At 40.2% G+C, this 20,303-nt stretch overlaps 2 protein-coding genes and 1 pseudogene across 2 annotated transcripts in view; 1 reads left to right on the top strand and 2 right to left on the bottom strand.

The window, feature by feature from the left end:
• Chd64 (calponin 3) overlaps positions 1-789 on the bottom strand; it is a 97,072-nt gene extending 96,283 nt beyond the window's left edge. Inside the window, exon 1 of the mRNA XM_067789472.1 lies at positions 455-789. Coding sequence (XP_067645573.1) covers positions 455-508 — 54 coding nt within the window. The 5' untranslated portion in view covers positions 509-789. The remainder of the gene's footprint in view (positions 1-454) is intronic.
• Positions 1-20,303, top strand: part of LOC137253109 (uncharacterized) — a 486,773-nt gene that overhangs the window by 361,295 nt on the left and 105,175 nt on the right. The window lies entirely within an intron of this gene.
• Positions 5,984-8,152, bottom strand: LOC137254394 (ribosomal protein S6 kinase alpha-3-like; annotated as a pseudogene).

The following is a 20,303-nucleotide window of genomic DNA, read 5'->3' on the forward strand; positions in this document are numbered from 1 at the left end:
TATTGGACCACCCCGTTCGGGCCAAAAAAATAAATCCGAAAACTTTAAGTTTAAACCTATGTTTATAGCAATTGCTAAACTAATGTGAACATGTAATACATAAAATTTCTATATATGTACCTATGAATGTAGTGGATCTATTTACTTTACTTATATACGCATGTACTGGGCTTTCTGAAGGTCGTCATATGCAATTTTTTTTTGCTTTTTGTGAAGCCAGACGCATGTCATTGAGGGCCACGAATTGCCGCGCTTTTATGCTTTGTCGCGCATTTTAACATGGATAAGAATAGAAGGAAAGTTCTCAACTGTCACTGTGCATATAATCGTATACAATTCTTATTACAACAAAATAAAAGAAAATCCCTACAAGAACTCCAGTTGCTTTTGCAAGGAGTTCCATATTCTTCTACATATATATTTGGTGATTGCTCAATTCTTTGCATGTACTTACTTTGCGTTGTGCTTCGGCCGCAAAACCGGACTTTGGTGCACGATTCGATGACATTTTGGTTTTAAACGGGTTTTAATTTGGTTTTATATCTTTTTTGTGTGGATTTGCTGTACCAAGCAAAAATTCCGTTGACTAATAAAGATAAAATCAGGTTATTGAATTAGCGTGAAGATGTTTCCTCGCTTGTTATTACAATTATTGTTTTTGTTTGTTTAAAGCACAAAAAATTTAGCTTATCGGAATTGAGCGGAACGTTTTTTTCGTTTACTTTGTGTTATCACAGTGAGTTATAAACGCATCCGCACGCGAAGACTGAAAAAATGTTACTGTGAATGCGCTTGAATAGAAGTAATCATCAACCTAAAACCAGCGCCAAAAAGTTCCTCTACAACAGGCAACAAATGAAAGCTTTAGCTTAAAAGCTTTCAATAAACTTGCATACTGTAAACGAAACAAAATTTTTAAACTGGAATTTAATATTTCGTAAACAGCAAATGAAAAGTACTGTTAAATCATAAATAAATCTGGATTAATTTATTTACTATTTTCCATTAATTATTTTTAAATACATTTTATAACAATCACACGGAAACACGGAAATGTCAATTTGTTAGAAATTGCATCACAGCCAAGCTTAAGTGGTAGCACGCATACCAGAGCTCTGTTCAAAAACATTATGTAAATACCAGAGCTCTGTTCTAAAACATTATTACCTATGTAAATACCAGAGCTCTGTTCAAAAACATTATTACCTATGTAAATACCAGAGCTCTGTTCAAATAACATATGTTATTCGTTAAATTGTTGTTGTTGCTACTGTACTGTAAAAAATTTGAATTTGAAAAATTTTTAATCTAAGCAACCAACGCAATACAACCAAACCAACCACAAAACACCCAAAACAACAGTTTAAACAAACTTCCGATTTCCCGATTTCGAATAAAAAGTTGAATAATATACTTATTAATATACTTATTAACTTTTAACTATGAAGAAAAAAGTTAGAAAGTGTCGCGTTCCACACTGTTCAAATGACCAGTTTGTGGAAAACTTAACATTTTTCCGGTTTCCGCGTAATGGCGAAATTAACGCAAAGTGGAGGGATAATCTGCGCATCCCTCGGGAAGCGGACCTCCCACAGCACAACGCGTTCGTGTGTGCAAAACATTTTCACCGTGAAGTTTTGAATGAAAAATTTTTAAGAACGAATGCCATCCCCACCCTCTACTTGGGTGAGTATTTTTGTGGGAGAGATAATTTGTTAATACGCGTCTTTTAACACCGCTTTCGAATTTTTGGACGCGTATTAGCAGTGTCATGCTGTCGTATAGAATTACACAAATTAATTAATAAAAAAAAATTATATTTGTTCACATACATAAGCATGTTGGCATGTTGCTTAGAGAAAAGTTGATGAGAAATGCAAGTCTCTCTGATGATAATCTAAATTTTGGAGAGCATGTAACTTATCTGGAAAGGAAAATTGCACAGAAAATAGGCTTCATGTATAGAACATGTAAACATATCAGTCAAAGTCATAAAATATTGGTATATCGTTCAATTATTGAACCACACTTTATTTATTGTCCTACTATTCTGCTATTAAGTAATGATATATATATTAAGAAACTTCAAATACAGCAAAACAAGGCAATGCGATTTATTTTAAAATGTCCTCCAAGAACGCCAAAAATTGTAATGCTCAATAGATTAAACTGGCTTAGTATTGGTTAGGAATGTTACCGAATTACCTGAGTAGTAAAATACATTATAATCATGAAATCCACAATTATGGAACAAGAAATTGCAATAATATAAGACTGCCTAGCCTAGAATAAGAACTGAGTTCGCCAAAAGGTCTCTTGAATATTTAGGGTATAAAATGTATAATGAGTTACCTTCTGATTTGAAAGACTGTGAAAATATTAGTAAGTTCAAAGAAAAATTGTTTTTATATTGTACGTCACTAAATGTGACATAAGTATTTATGTTTAATCTCTTATTTTAACCTAAACTAGGTCTTAAAGACCGTAATAATAAATAAATAAATAAATAAATAAATAAAAAGTTTCATATACTTTCACTGTAATGATTGTGATTGATTTCGAAGAAACCTTTTGTCCTAAAATCATCGCGAGGCGAAAATTCTACTTCTGGAGCATTTCCGTCATTAGGTTGTTTTTTCTACGACGAGAGTACGTATTGCGATTTCTGTTAACCTACTAATAGTTGTTTTATTTTTTCCTCGAAATCATTGAACTTTTCACGGAATGAAACTGAACTCTTCTAAGCACGTCAAAAGCTTTTTCACTTTGCAATGACTTACTCACTGAACGCTAGGAATCAAAATATAGTTGAAGGCTCTACACTCGATGTTCCAAAGCAACTCAAATTTTTCAAAATAAAAACAACCAGTGTACATTTTGAAATAATTGGTTTTTATTATTCAATATCCTCTCCTTTCACTTCACTAATACAATTTGTCAAATGAGTAAGAAATGTCCTTTTTAGGAACCTTGTCTAGTCCGTCGGTTTTTGAATGCGGTCAATGGAGTTTTGTTTATTGGAGTAAAAATTATTTTCAGTTCTGATTATATATTCCATTCACTCTCTAGAATTTTATTTTATTTAGGCAACTGCCTATTCTGCCTACTTGTTAATCCGGTCCTGTTAACAATAATCATCCTTTCCTTTTAAGTCTTCAACCTATCTAAAGTCATGCTACTTTATCCGTAGGTTATGAAGACGTTCCACATCAATGGAAGCCGGGCAAGCCAAGTAAGTACTGTTGTGTACAGTGCTGTGTTTGGAATGGCAAACACACACTTTTTAAATTTCCGTGGGAAAGAAAAGCTCGCGAAGCTTGGGCTCTGGCCTGCAAAGTCGATGCTTCTGAAAACAAGTTATATGTTTGTAGCAAACATTTTCAACCTAAACATTTAGGTAAAAACCGAGTCCTCTCAGGGCACATCCCTAGCTTGTTTTTAGAGGAGGTTAGAAAAATTGGAGAGGTAGACGTCAATTCAGAAAGTATAAATCCTCACGATAGTGAGGTGTCGTCAAAATATGTATGTTTTAAGGACTTGGGGGCTCATCCCACACTAGAGCTAAAAACTAAGCCATCTGAAAACACTTTAGTGAGCTTGAATACGAAAAGACGTCGCGTTAGATTGAATTCAACGCGGCATCATTTTCGATATTCCGCTTTTCAGGAGAAGAAAATTTGTTTGTTAAAAAAGGAAATTAAAGAACTTAAATTACAAAATCGGGACTTACGTCGTCGGTCTATAATTGCTACCAAAGATGCGAGTGCAAATGCGGTCACATTTGCGAAAATGATTGTACAAACTGACAAACGAGCATTTTATACCGACGACGAAAAAATAATTTCGCAAAATATAAATTTTATATCAACTAAAGCGTTCAATTTCATGCGCGAAGAGTTGGGTTTCGCTTTGCCATCTAAAACTTCTCTTTTGCGATGGCGGCCCATTCGAGTTGTTGTACCCGGTATCAACGAGAACGTGTGTAAGAATTTAAAAGACATTGTAAAAAATATGTCTAGCATCGAACGTCATTGCATGGTAATTTTTGACGAGATGCATATAAAATCAGATTTATGTTATAATAAGGCAAGAGACTTAATTGATGGCTTCGCAGATATCGGTGGAGGCCATCGTACTTTGCAACTTGGAAGCAAATTCCTTTTTTTTATGATTAAAGGTATCACATCAAATTGGAAATACGTTTTTTCATATTATATTACGGATGGCTCTATGGATGCCAAGACCTTAAATTTCATACTTCGAGACAATCTTTCCAATTTGACAGATATCGGTTTAAATGTTAAATCTATCGTTTGCGACCAAGCAAGTATTAACCGCTCGTTGTATGACAATTATTTGGGTATCCAGAAATCCAACCCATACTTCATGCATAACAATACAAAGGTGTATGCCTTCTACGACTATTGCCATTTAATTAAGTCTATACGTAACACCATGCTTTTCAACCAAATTGAGACTGTTGATGGTATTGCGAGCTTCGATGTCATACGTGCTCTGTATGACATCGACAAGCAAAATCCCAACTTCAAAATTTGTCCGAAACTTACAGACGTTCACGTTTACCCGTCAAATTTTGATCTTTCAAATGTTTTAAAGGCGGTACAAATACTAAGTAATTCGGTCGCGGCCGGCATTGATCTGGCATATAACCAAAATTTATTTGGTAAAAATGAGTGTGTGAAAAGCCTCGCGAAGTCGACACAAAAGTTCGTAAAAAAGTGTAACGACATATTTGACGATCTTAATGCTAAAACGTTGACCTCTACAAATCCATTAAAATGTGCAATCCCCCGGGATAGCACGAAGAAGATCCAAAGGCTGAAAGGTTACGTTGAACATTTGCTTTCCTGGAAGGTCTTGCAAATAGACTCTGAAGGTGAGAAAAAGGACAAGTTAGTTTACTGCATTGATGGTCTGCGACAGACAATTACTGCAATGTTGATGCTAACTGAAGACCTTTTCGAAACACAAAAAGAAATAAAATTTATTTTACCGGGAAAGTTAAACCAAGATGCTTTGGAAAATATCTTTTTCAGTATACGTGAAAGCCAAAGGATTAACACCACCCCTTCGGCGAATGAAATGCAATATATTGTAGCTCGGTTGATTTCTATAAAAATTCTGAAGCATCCATGCAAAACGAAAGACGGTAATTGTGAAGACGACCAGTACAACTGTCTAGATTGGACTCAAGAAGACAGTCGTCTTGAGACCGAAGAAGACGATAGACATAAATTAACAAATGTGTTTGAAGATGATAAGAGTATGCTAGCCTTGAACGTTTTTAATGTACCGAACGAAAGTTTCGTCAAGGCTCAGAACAAAGTAGAGGTACAGGTGCAGCGGTATTACACAGGTTACTGTTATAATAAGGTACTGTGTAAACTGAAATGCGAAAAATGCACCAAGTCATTGACAAAGACTCAAAGCGAGCTCCCCCATAACTCGGAAGCGATGATCAAAGCCAAAAATTACAAGGATTCGAGTTATTTGAGGCTTGTTAATCCTACCGACAGGGGGTTCGAGGTGTGTCATTTGCAAATTAAATGGTTTACTCAGCTTTTTCCTCTTCATGCACATAGGGTTGGTTTAAAAAGTTTGTTGGTACCAATAATTCAAAATAAAACCGAAATCGCCTTTCCTGGATGGTTTTCCGATGAAGATGGATGTTTAAATCACCGACTACAATTATTGGATTTCCTTATTACTGATCTACTCTTTAAATATGCAAAGTGGATTTGTCATGAAATATTGGATCTCTCATGAAACATTGGCTTGTAAGAGGAAGCTCTAGGTCTAGGTCAGGGTACGGGTATACGCGAGGTTTTTTATTTCAATTTTTATTAATTTTTGCTTTACAGCTTTCGTAATTTAATATGTGTACGTATATACTAATTCTTCTTTTTAGTTTACAGGAATTCTGGACTTGAGCCTAGATCTCATTTCAGACATTGTAAGTTTACTTAATCAAATTAGATTAAGCCATGTTTAAGATGAGAACGGGTGAATGGACTTAATTTAAACAAATTAAGTCTTGTGAGAAATGAGAAACAATTTCGCAATTCTTGTTCCAGTTATATTATATTTCATTTGGGTTGCACAATTTATAATATTTTTTCTATTCCAGATTGATCCTTTTCTTCTATTTTCAGTATTTATTTCATATATTTCATGTTTTCTTATGCTATGTTTATTTTAATGTAATTAATATTTTTCTTCTATTTCAGATTTTATTAAATTATTCTATACATATTTCATGTTTTTATCTTATGTTTATTTTAATAATATTAATATTTGTTTAAATAAATAACTATTTACTAAATAAATTTATGATTTGTTATTTTTTATGTTTAATTCTTGGTAAACCTGAAGTAAGCATCATGGAAATATTTAAATCCGAGTAATGTAGACATGATAGTGCAGTTGTTGTTATTGTTGTAGCGAAAAGGACACTCCTCGAAGGTCTTCGGGAGTGCAGTCATATTCTTGGTAGTGCAGTCAGTTCATATTTTCCATAAGAAATAGGTGCATAAATCTTTCATTTCGCAACGTACCATAGTTCAACGATTCGATGTGAAGTCCAAATGATCAGAACGATTGATTATCTGGCGAACTGTGACAAGCTTCCTATCATAGTGGGGGCGTCCCATTCCATTTATTGTGCAGAACGTCGTTTCTTCTATTTGATCTGCCAACATCTCACCCCTACTGTCCGCCCGCAAGTTTGAATGCCATAGGTCGTGATGGGCATTGAAATCGCCTAAGATAATGCGATTGTTGCCAGTGAGTAAAGCCTCGATATTAGGGCGGTATCCACTGGGGCAACAGGTGACAGGAGGGATGTAGATGTTGATGATTTCTAGGTATAAATCGCCTGATCGGACAGATAAGCTATGACGTTCCAGGATATTGTCCCTGCGGCCGATGTCGGGATCAAATATATTGCACCGCCATTTGGCGGATGGTGCAAACATATACATTCTGTGCTGGCAAACGGTGGTAGGGAGTCCCTACTAGGGACTAAGAGTCTTGTGTCCCTGACCTACACTATTGCTGCCGGAAAAGAGGGGGGAAGAAGACGTGGGCGGGGGCTGATGCTCGTCCTTCCGTTGCAGCCTCAACCAATCGATTGTGGCAAAGAAACAATGCGCTTTTATATAAAGTATGCGATTAGGACCAGCACCCAAAGGATTTTGTGGATTTCGTTCGAAGAGAGCGCGGAGGAGTGATTGTGCTTCAGGTGATATATTTTCTGGCATATCTAACTTGGAACGCAATATTTGATTCAATATCTCTTGTTGTGTTGGTAATAGTCTAGTTGAGGGGTCGACTGCTAATACGCTACCAAATATATCGAGAGAGGTGTCAAGACGCGTATTAATCTCGAGAACAATAATCCGGTGGCGGAAAAGAAAAATTTTATCCCTGTGCGGAGATATTTGCAGTTGAAGTTGGCGATTTCCATGTGGTTGTTGTTGTGTTGGTACCCACAAAAAAACTGTGCATACCGTGGCGGTAGCCACGGCTAAATCACACACCCGGACGTGGCATGGCGTAGCCCAGGGTTATTTTTTATAAGCGCGGCCGCAGGCCGCCAACGCAGAAAGGTGTTCTGCGCAAAAATTATGTGGATCCGACCCCCGGTTTCGGAGGTACCCACGGGTCTTTTTTCGGTTTTTCGTTAATATCTTTTGAACGCGTTAATATTTTTATTTTCCGCCTTCGAATTATTAATACTGATGTCAAGACGCGTCGTTTGACCGTCTCTCGATATTTTTGGTAGCGTATTAGCAGTCGACCCCTCAACTAGACTATTACGTTGTGTTTCCCCATGAAATGGTAAATTGCATCGTACATAAGTACATAAGGACCACCCAGGTCTGCAGCAAAGTCGTGTCCTTTACGATTAACTATCTGAGGCGCCATTTACTCGACGGTTCCACAAAAACTGTATGTTTTTGAACCATCCAATGGTTGTTTCGATAGCCCAAAATATGTAAGCGCTATGTGTCCGTGTTCGTCCAGCAGTCCAATATTACAATATTATATTAATTAATATTTTCTGGCTTCAATCCCTATATTGCAATGCTGGCCACTGACTGTCTTACTGTGTGTCTGTGGTGGTGTCCATTGGCGTTACGCGGCTGGGCTACTGCATCCCGACGATGTGACGATCGATCGATGTGATGTGCTGATGTCACAACGTCCGCGATTATATTTTATTTTTATATTTATTTTTTCCTTTGATATTTATTTTTTCCTTTGACAGTTCGAAAACGCAGTGCTGCCACACACGAGGAACTTTAACATTATTGCCTATGTAAATACAAGAGCTCTGTTATATTGCCTATGTAAATACAAGAGCTGAGTCTGGCGTGCATTGAGGTCATGCAAAATATACGACGCGACATTTAGCGACATGTTGCATATTATAAATCTCCATTCCTGAATGGCTTGAAATAGTACTTCATAGCAGATTTTGTGCACTTCGTAATTGGGTTGATTTTTTTAATTAATCGTGTGAGATCAAAAAATGTTAAGCTGTTGTGACTTGATTGGTTTCCTTTTTAGGTAAATCTCGCGGATAACTCGCTTACATAAAACCATAGGGCTCTTGATTATATAAAGTATTCAAAAGGCATGAAGATATAGTCGAATTTGGCTCAAACTTCGCAAAGACAATCTATTGCTTTCTTGCTATATGCCAAAATGTTACTACTTATTTTTCTATTGTTTTAAAATGAATTTTGTAAATGAACACATTTTGCATTAACCAAATAGAGTAAATTGTGGATATTTTTTGTCGATAATGTAACAAAAACAGATACTTGAGTTTAAGTCATTTAAATACATCAAAGTGCATATGTCCATCGGCGATTTCGTTGGAGCTTCATAATTCTGAGAATTTCGAAAAACATATGTCTATTTCTATGGCATCGTCCTACGGTGATTCAGGCTTTTCTATTCACCTGATTCACCTTCCCCATTTTCCTTCATCTGTGCCACAAAAAAAAATGTTCCTTGGAAGACAGTCTTATTGGCTGGCTCCGTCGGACTACGGTTTTTTTACAGCTGATATTTTAACAGTGTTTGACGGAACATAAATATAGGACCCGAGTGGTTGAGAATAGTATCTCTGCCTACTTGTACGGCATTGGTAAAAGATTGAAATTGTTTTGGTTGAATTCTATCTTACTTGAGCAGATTTTTATTAAAAGTTAATTTCCTTGCTGTCAAAAAAGCTACAACTACCTTGTTATGGTTACGCATTTACAATGGATCAGCAAGGAAGGCAGTCGGCATGATATTGTGGTGCACAGTGGCTAGTCATGTCGGCTGGGCTGGGTTCTTGCCAACCTTGCTGTCCTGCGCCATAAACAGAAAAAAGTTCCTATCATGCCTTAAAAAAAAACTGACAAGCGCAGTTGCGACTCAAAACGCTCGAAATTCAAACAAAAACAACATCCGGCCGTAACGGATGTCACGGACAGACCGTTACTGAAAACCAAAACATTCTAAATCAAAAAAAAGCTGAAAGGGAAAAAAAGAAGAAAAGGGCCGAATATACACAGAGGGTGCCGCGGTGTTGTTGCGACGCCCGGTGCTTGGCCCACCCTCAAAACCATGGCCACCGACGCACCTAAATTTTCGGTGGCCCCTTACCTGTCCTACTTAGAGCCTTCTAAATAATTACATTCCCATTTTAAATTACAATTTTATTTAGACATCATTCCAAAGAAAAAACTAAAATATATAGTATGTTTATTTGCGAAGTTGCAAATCAAAGAAGCTCGCATATATCTATGTATGTATAATTGAATTAATCTTCGATAAGGGCAAAAGAAAATGGTTGAACACTTTTAATTAAAATGTGTATATAGCATACGGATTATCATGTATAGTCTTTAAAAGCTATATGTACATATACGGTCAAGGCATTTATCATGATTAGGCATTTGATATCAAATCCTTAATTTTGTTTTCCATTTGATTTTAAATTTAGCAATGATCTTAAATTTTAATTATCCAATTTGGGGTTAGCCTTAAGTATTAACGTTTCGATAATCAAGAACAGATGTGGCTAAAAGGTCCATGCTTATTGGCCGTCAACTCAATAGTTTCGCCTTTCAAAAGTGTGCTCCCTTATAATCTAAGTATATTTAAATGAACACACCCTAGGCGTCATATACGTATTTACTATAGAAAAAAATTCTAAAAAAAGAAAACATGAATGAAGTTCATATAATCTTAGGTGTTTTCCTTTCTACCCCTTTGCATATACATACATTTAGGCATATCTTAAATGGGGTTATGAGTAAATACGTGCTATATACATATTTGGTTAATTAACTGAAAAAGGTTACAGCCTTCGGATGATCCACGAAATTGGAAGAGCACGGACACAAATGCAAATTGGATCCTTCCAAGTTTAAGAGATGTACTTAGTTATCTACAAAAGAGGTTATCTGTCATTATTTCATACGCCCAGTGTTGCAGCAATGCCATACCCAAAGAATGCCACGCACATCTGGTGTAAGTGGCCTCATCGACATACGTGCTCAGAATATCAGCGTATGCACATATGAATTCACAATGCTCACGAACGAGAAGCGAGAAAGGCTAACTTTAGATAAAACGTACCAAAAGAACAATGGAACAAAAGGACAATTAGAGCCGCGATCGAGAATCTAGTTCACTTGTTCAGTTGAGAAACCCGGTCAATTGAACAAGTCAGAATGGAACGACCCACTCTAATATAGATAGCAAGTATTTTCCCCCCTTTCTCAAAATTTTTTTTTCCTCTGGATGTTGCCATATGCCTACATTTATGTATATTTTGGGTAGAGTCAATTCTAAATCTAATATAAATTCATTTTTCTTTTGAATGTTGGCATATACCTACAGTTATGTATATCTAAGATGGTGTTAATTCAGAATCTAATAAACATTCAGTTCTTTCTGATGTTGGCATGTGCCTACATTTATGTATATTTAAGATAGTGGTAATTAAAAATCTAATATAAATTCATTCCTGCCTTGGATGATGGCATATGCCTACAGTTATGTATATTTTAGATAGCGATAATTCAATCTAATATACATTCATTTTGTTTCCAATGTTGGCATATACCTACATTGAGGTGTATTTAAGATAGTGTTAATTAAAAATCTAATATAAATTCAATCCTGTCTTGGATGTTGGCATATGCCTACAGTTATGTATATTTTAGATAGCGATAATTCAATCTAATATACATTCATTTTTTTCCAATGTTGGCATATACCTACATTGAGGTGTATTTAAGATAGTGCTAATTAAAAATCTAATATAAATTCATTCCTGTCTTGGATGATGGCATATGCCTACAGTTATGTATAATTTATTCATTTTTTTTTTCTTTTCCAATGTTGGCATATACCTACATTGAGGTGTATTTAAAATAGTGTGAATTAAAAATCTAACGTAAATTCATTCCTGTCTTGGATGTTGGCATATGCTTACAGTTATGTATATTTTAGATAGTGTTAATTAAAAATCTAATATGAATTCCTTAAACTTAAGGTAAACAAAAATTAGGGTTTTCCATATCCGGAACGAACTAACCAGGTTTTAAATATGGTTGTTGTAGGTGCTGGTGCAGCAGGCCTATGCTTGGCGGCCCTGCTGGGGTGGTTGTGGCCGGCGTTTGTTGCTGCGCCCGGCTTGATTTGTTGGGCCTATAGGATGTTACGGTCTGCTGCTACGGTCTACGGCTACGACCCACTTGGGAGCGTGTTCACGCGAACACACCTAGCGATGTGGTGAAAGTGGCGATAAAAAGAAAAATATCGAAAAGAAGGGAACAGACAGACCGGCCATCACTAGAAGACGGGAAAAAGGAGAAAAAAAAAAGAAAAAACCACCACGAGTTTCCGACAAGAGAAAAAAGACCTTTTCCTTTTTGCTGGCGGTCTGAAGCGGTAGAGAACACAACCCTCGTGACCAAAAAGTGGCCAAGTGAAAATTACAGGATACTTAAGTGCATCCACATATAGTTGGTGGAACTGACGAGCGCGTTCTCAAATACAGATAGTTCACCATCAAAATTTGGGCGGTTTATAGCAATCGTAAAACACTCCTCTACATATGTTCATCGTATTTTCGGAATTCCTCAAAGCCGTGCCTATATACATAGCCAAATTTTGAAAGGCTAAGGAGCTACATACGGGAAGTTTACATTTTAACATTTTAACCCGAAAATTGTCTCCGGAATGAGTGAATTCAATTAAAAACGAAGTAAGCTAGCCGGTGGCCACGTTGAAATTGTTTTAACCTACTCTCAGGACGTGCTAAATTCCCAAACATCGTGAATACTAATAAATAGTAATTGGAAGGCATCGGCGTTGCCTTCTCCGCGTATGCGAGGAGCACGGGAATGTTGGAATATTCCCAACGATTGCCACGTAATATACACGGTTCCTCAACTTAGCAATAGTGGTGTTGGCTTAGCGGTGTCATTTCCATCCACACCAACTACAATAGCACCAACCATATCCAGTGACCCCGGCACCGTCATATGCCAAGACGCCAGACGTACCACTCCTAGAGTGACATATCGACAATAACAGCGTGTGCAGTCTTTCGAACAGCAACATCAACAATTGATAGCACCTCAAAATCCACCTTCCTCACATCTGGACGTTCGCGGAGCCAACAGCCTCGTCAGGCCTAAGGGCTGCCACCATTATTGCGTGCAATACCGCGCGCTACCAAATCAATTGCGCCAACAACGAGCGTAACCACCACCGATTTTAGTAACAACGATAGCAGGGCCGCCGCATATAGGCCTGCTACTACCACCCAGCTGTGACAACTTACCGGCAATGACCTCACAGTACCAACACCGACTACAACAACAACGTTTGAAACTGGGTGAGTCCGTTCCAACTCGGTGAAATTGTATTATGTATCTATATAAAGTGATAAAATTCGTCACTTACAGATTATCGTTTCAAATTTTTGTAATTCATTCCAAGCACGCTTAATGAACCTAAAGACCCCTTTCTGTAACTCGATTCGAACGTACGGTATATGAATTCGGACACTTTGGTGCTCTTAACTCTGTTGACCCGTCGGATAAGTGCAATGTAAAACCCGTTCTGTAATCTTGCGAATAAGAACCATTGTTCTGTAAAGCTTGTGAAAGGTCAATACAGTCAAGAAATAGAAAACCAAAATTATGAAAGTTTGAGTTCTGCAAATAATTTTATTCCAGTCGAGTTACAGAATAGTGTCACTAGTATATATAGTACCTTACATATTTGAATGTGTCACTCGGAACCATAATTTTTTTTTATATACTTACCTGCGAAAGCCATGTAAATGGGTAATGCATTACACATTAGCGACATAGGCCTTTCCGCGAGAGTTATAACCTAGATGCAACAAGGGTTGGGGAGTGAGGTCCTTTTGAACCTGGAACAATAAACTCGTTTCAGACGTTTTTTTTTGTATTTTCAAATAACGTCGCGAATGAACCCTTGCACAAAAAAAAGAAGAAGAGGAAGAATTCCCCAAATTAAATGAAATACATAAAAATGAATTTAATGTAATTGCACTAGTAATTAAACACCAAAAGATATTTAGTACATTCAAAATATTTTCTACACTATATACGAAACCATTAGGCTGTAAGACATATAAGGAGTTGAATCCGAATAATTGTATGCGATGTAAATGTAATTCGGAATAAACGTAAACTCTAGCATCACAAGTGAAAATTAGAAAATCTCGATAGAATCCTAAAAATTTAATGCATAAGTTATTAATTAGTATGAATTGTCAATAAATCTAAATTGTAAATGGGAATGCTGAGGTCTCCTTTCTTTTAGAGGGCACCTAAGGTATACAGGTAAGGGGCCATCGAAAATTAGGTGCGTCGGTGGGCATGGTTATTTGAGGGTGGGACAAAGCACCGGGCGTCGCAACACCACCCGCGGCGCCCCCTATGTATATTCGGCCCTTTTATTTTTTATTTTTAATTTTTTCAGCTTTTTCGTTATTTAATTTTTCAGCGTTTCTTTTGAGTTTGATTTAAACTGTTAGTAACCGGTCATCTCCGGTTCGGTAATTTTTTTTTGCGGTTATTTTTTTTGAATTTTAAATTTTTGAATTTTTTTTGAATTTAGATTTGGAATGTTAACGGTCTGTCCGTGACATCCGGTTCAGCCGGATGTTGTTTTATTTTGTATTGATAAGCGTTTTGAGTCGGTCTCTGCGCTTCTGCCAGGTTTTTTGAATTTGACAGCTGCTCGTTTTGATAGGCATGATAGGAACATTTTTCTGCTTATGGCGCAGGAACAGTAAGGTTGGCAAGGACCCGCCCCAGCCGACAATGACTAGCCACTGTGCACCACCACATCATGCCGACCGCCTTCCTTACTGATTCCATTGTAAATGCGTAACCATAACAGATGGCGCCCAACGTGGCGCCTGAAGCGCTGACCGCGGGGGTCAGTCGGGTCAACCTGTGAGGTTGACCATCCCACCAGTCCGAGTGAGCAGCCACAGAGCTGCCACCTACGTTGCGGTGGGATGGTTAGACGGATCAGGTTGTCCGGGCTGGTCATCGGGGGCAGTGGCTGACGGAGCCACGTGACTTAACGTCAGTTATCGGGATTTTGTATTCACCCGATGAGGCAGTGCTGCACGCACTTTATTTTTTTTTGTAGTTGGGGTTTTTATTTTCCCGGAATGTTGTCCGTTAGTCGGCTATGGAATAATTTCGTCCGCTAATTGGGTTTAAATTTTTTTTTGTAAAGTAGTTTTTTTTGTTTATTAGCCGAATTTGTGTTGTCCAGGGTGAATGTGTGTGCGCATGTAGTGAGGACCCCAGCTCATCCCACGTCCCAGGTGGTAGCTTGGAATACCACCTGGATTGTGACGGGTTGAGCTGGGATTCAGAGTGGCACTCCTTCCTGTCCCACCAGACTGGGGGAGCGGTTCCGAAACCGCTCCACCCATTGCGGCGGAGGCAGGAGGGGTGCCCAGTAAAAATGAACGGGAGGCCTCAACACCCCCAACCAGTCCCAGGGGCAAGCCCCTGGAGACTGCCCCTGCGTTGCGGCTGGGCGTGTTGAGACCAACCCGTGTGTGCCTGGAGTGACCCTAGTGGCCTCAGACCAGTCTCGTAGGGGGACCTTAAGACCCCCTCGCACTGCGGTTGGGAGCACTAGGGCCAAGTATGAATGTGTTTGTAGTAAAATTTTTTTTTCTCAACCTGTAGCCCAAGTGCCTTCTGGGAATGGGATGTCAGCGTTCCCATTACAATTGCTACCAAGTTTTCTCAACTCCTCGCGTAATTTTTATATACACATTTTTTTTTCAAGGCATCGCCTAAAATATAAGGTAAAAGGGGGAATTCTGATTTTTTTTTTTTTTTTGTTGACCCCTAACTGCGCTACGCGGCAAAAGTTTTTTTTAACTACTACGTAACGAGCTACATTTTTTTATATAATTATTTTTGATTATGTCACGCGAGCAATCGTTCGGCCAACCGGGGCGAAATACTCCGTTCGGGAGTGCGGGAGGGTTCCGGGGAAACCAAAACCGGGGCGGTGCTAATAGGGGGGCTTTTTCGAAAGCAAGGCGTCCTTTGGTGGTGCATACCCCAGTAGGAGGATCCTACGGAAATCCCGCGGGGACTCATATAGGCTCGGGCCCGAACGACGACCGCGACAAACTGGACATACCTGTAAGCACCAGCAATTTAAATGCATCGCTGCTAAACACACACAACATCTCGGGGATAATGACCAATGTGTCGAACTATGCACCAGATGGAGCGGGTGCCTTACCACCAAATCAAGAGGTTGGAAATTTTGGGGACGCTACCAGCGATCAGGCGAACCTCCTAGGAATGCAGGACGAAGCCACTCGTGGAGGCTCGTGGGTGGACGTGCTACACCAACTGTTCCAGGCTTCGCAGGAGGAAATGCGGAGAGAGATGGGCTCAATTAGAGCCAACATGGCCCAGCTCAACGCCGCTCTCGAATCCACGCAGCAAGCACACCAGCAACACAGGAACGCAAGCAGGATGGACCGTAACCCATTGCCATCGGTAGTACCGCCAATGTACCCGACTCCAAGCAGCATAACAGTAAAACCGCAGGAGTGGAAAATCGCATTCGACGGCACTGGGAGTGTAAGCGATTTCCTCTTCAAATTAAACACCTTGTGTGAGCGCACACAATGCCCTGACGAACAAATAATGGCCAGTTTCCACTTATTCCTTTCGGGACGAGCCGAAGAATGGTACTGGCTGTTCACAAAACAAAACCCAAATGCGACATATGCCTTTTTGTGCTACTCCTTAAAAAGAGAGTTTGGCACCTTGAAAACGGACCACGAGATCATGATGGAGATCTCCATGCGCAAGCAAAAGGCAAGTGAGTGTTATGACGTGTTTCACGCGGACATAATCTCCTTGAACGCGCGCTTAAGGGAGCCGATGTCAGAGCTTCTACTGATTGACATAATAAAAAGGAACGTCAACAGTAGCCTTAAGCTAATGCTTTTTAATGCGGACGTAAGGAACCTCCATGATCTGCGCGATGTAGCACGCCGAGGTGAACAAGTGCTGAAAGAGAGCAAGCTGCTGGGAGCCAATTACCCAGGACGGCATGTAAGCGAGGCACGCGTGACCACCCCGGACATGACGATGGAAGGCGAGAACGGCGAGATAGATCCGCAGATAGAGGCGCTGGAATATAGACGCAGCAGAAGACCGGACTACTCGGGAATCCAGTGCTGGAATTGCCAGGGAATGGGGCACTCCTATATATATTGCGAGGAACCCATAAAAAGTCCTTTTTGTTTTAAATGTGGGTATAAGGGTGTATTCACTCCTAAATGCCCTAGGGACCATCGCAGGCAGGGAAACCAGTACCCGAGCGAGAAGATGGGGGAACCTCGTTCGGCTTCATAGCTCCCACATCAGCCAGTGCTCGAGGCGTCGTCCCGTGCGCTGAACCAGAGGGCGAATCTCTGCATGGAGGTGGTGAGCTTCCGAGGTGCAGTAGTACCCTGGCAGAAGAACCCTCGACTGTAATAATAACCTTCCCCGATAGTACTGACGATTCGAATAGTTCTGAATCCGAGAGTCGAACGTCCTCTTTCACGATGGGCGAGCAAATCAAAATCCTGCGACGCCAGCATAGGGATGTCGCGTGCCAAACGCAACTTTTCCCAACCCTAAAAGAAAGGGAGGGTAGGTATGAACAAATGAGACATACCATTTTTGACCAATATCCGGTATCGGACAATATTTTGAAGTGTAGGAAGAGATACCACCGGAGAGTACAGGAGCGTAGACTGCTGCAAGCCACCACGTTAACGCTTACAGAGGACGAAAGGCCTTTAGTAAAGGCTAGAATTAAAAATAGTTTTCTTGTAGGGTTGTTAGACTCGGGAGCCAACGTCTCCATCTTAGGGAAAAATGGAGTAGAATTCCTAGAGGATAACGGCTTCGAATATCAGCCCTTACATGCGTTCGTATATACCGCGGGCGGCAACAAGCAAAAAATTTTAGGCTCAGTATCCCTACCGGTCACTTTTAAAAATATCACAAAGATTATTCGTTTTTACCTTGTTCCCTCGTTGCTCCAAGAAGCATACTTCGGGGTCGATTTTTGGAGAGCATTTGCGTTAGCTCCCGAAATATTCCCGAGCGTAGAGTGCTTAGAGACTAGGCTTGAAAAGGAAGAGGAACTTAACCTCCATGAATTGTCACCAGAACAGAAATCAGAATTGCGAAAAGTCATCGAGACGTTTCCTTCGTACGAGAAGTTAGGCCTAGGGCAAACTAAATTAGTGGAGCATCACATCGACACCGGTGATGCTGTGCCTATAAAAAGCAAGCATTTTCCTCTTTCGCCGCCGAGGCAAGCCGAAGCTTTTAGAGAACTAGACAGGTTACTACAGTTAGGAGTTATAGAAGAATCCAACTCCCCGTGGTGTAGTCCTGTAGTACTGGTCCGGAAACCAGGCAAAGTCAGGCTGTGCATAGATTCGAGAAAGGTCAACGCGGTGACTAAGAAGGATTCGTACCCCCTGCCTCATATCAACGGCTTACTGAGCAGACTGAAGGATACGCATTTTATTAGTGGCATTGATCTGAAAGACGCGTTCTTCCAGATCAAATTGACAGAGTCCTCGAAGGAAAAAACAGCATTCGCAGTTCCGGGGAGGCCTCTGTACCACTTCAAGGTAATGCCATTTGGTCTGTGCAATGGACCGCAGACTATGAGTAGGCTGATGGACAAGGCGATCCCTTCGCGTCTGCGAGAGAACGTCTTTGTCTACCTGGACGATCTGATGGTATGTAGCACTAATTTTGAGGATCATCTAAAATTGCTAGCGGAAGTGGCGAACTGTTTGAGAGATGCAGGTCTGACAATAAATGTGGAAAAAAGTAAATTTTGTCAGAAGGAAATACGCTACTTAGGGTATTTGATAGGCAGCGGGTGTCTGAAAGTGGATCCGGGAAAAGTAGAAGCAATACAAAACTTCCCGATCCCTAAATCCCCTCGGCAAGTGCGTAGGTTTGTGGGCATGGCGAATTGGTACCGAGCATTTATTACCAATTTTGCTGACTTGGCAGGTCCCTTGACCGACTGTCTCCGCAAGTCAGCAGGCCCGTTTAAACTCACTCCTGAAGCTATAGAGGCGTTCGAAAAACTAAAAGTAGCCTTGAGTTCGGCGCCTGTCTTGGCCCAACCAGACTTTTCCAAAGAATTCGTAATACAATGCGACGCTTCCAAAATAGGTGTTGGCGGAGTGTTGTTCCAGGTCGATGATGACGGCGCTGAGCATCCAATCGCGTTCGTGTCGAAAAAGCTGAATAATGCTCAACGCAATTATACAGTAACCGAGCTGGAATGTCTTGCAGCCATAATCAGCGTGAAGCGTTTCCGACCCTATGTCGAAGGATTACCTTTTCGGATTGTTACGGACCACTCCAGTCTCAAGTGGTTGATGACACAAAAAGACTTGAGCGGGAGGTTGGCGAGATGGTCACTCTTACTGCAAAGATACGATTTTAGAATGGAACATCGTAAGGGCACCCTGAATGTAGTACCAGACGCGCTGTCGCGTTTTGACGTTGACGAGTTAACTTTCACTACCACACCCGGAGAAATAGACTTAGTCTCTCCCGAATTTACCAGCAATGAGTATTTAGACTTAATTCGGACCGTCACCGAAAACGAGGAATCACTTCCGGATTTACGAGTGGTGGACGGTGTAATTTTCAAAAGAGTTAAGTTTCGTAAGGGGATGGAAGGGGAAGAAGACTCGCTGTGGCGTTTATGGTTGCCAAAAGGGTTGACTGAGGAAGCAGTGAGATTAGCACATGACGCTAACCGGAGTTACCATGGCGGATGGCTGAAAACCTTAGAACGTGTTAGGCAGAAGTACTTCTGGCCGCAGCAGACTAAGGACGTCAGGGACTACGTCCAGCGTTGTGACACCTGCAAAACGGTAAAACCCACCAATCAGCAGTCGAGACCACCTATAGGGAGTACCTTTGAATCCGAAAGGCCATTTCAGCGGTTGTATTGCGACTTTCTAGGGCCGTATCCGAGATCTAAGCGGCGAAATCAATTTCTTTTCATACTACTAGACCATTTTTCAAAATACGTTTGGCTAAAGCCCATGCAGAGAGCCACCACTGTAAACGTTATAAATTACTTCGCTTCAGAAATTTTTCCGGCTGTAGGGGTCCCTGAGTTTATTCACAGTGACAATGGTAAACAGTTTATCTCGAAGGAAATGAACCAATTTTTTGCAAACTACGGGGTGACGCACGTGAGGACGGGGCTATATTCTCCCCAAGCGAACGCATCCGAACGCGTCAACAGAGAAATTGTTTCTAAGATTAGGATTTTCCTGAAGGATAAACCTGACCACACTAATTGGGATAAGCATATACCCGAAATTTTATCAGTTTTGAGAAGTGATTTTCATACAGCGATTCAGTGTTCTCCGTACTTTGCATTATATGGCCAAAACATGGTCCAACATGCCTCAACGTACAACATTTTAGGGAAACTCGGCAGCCTTCGAGAAGACCAGGTTACGGTAGTAAGCCGAGCTGACAAGTTGACTAATATTCGTGAGCAGATCCGCAGAAATTTAGATCAGGCCAAAGATAGGGGAGTAACCACCTATAACAAGCGCTCTAGACACGTCAACTATAAGGAAGGTCAGGAAGTTTTCCGGAGAAACTTTGCCTTAAGTAATT

The sequence above is a fragment of the Eurosta solidaginis genome, chromosome 5, assembly GCF_040869045.1.
Source record: "Eurosta solidaginis isolate ZX-2024a chromosome 5, ASM4086904v1, whole genome shotgun sequence".
NCBI classification, from domain to species: Eukaryota; Metazoa; Arthropoda; class Insecta; order Diptera; family Tephritidae; genus Eurosta; species Eurosta solidaginis.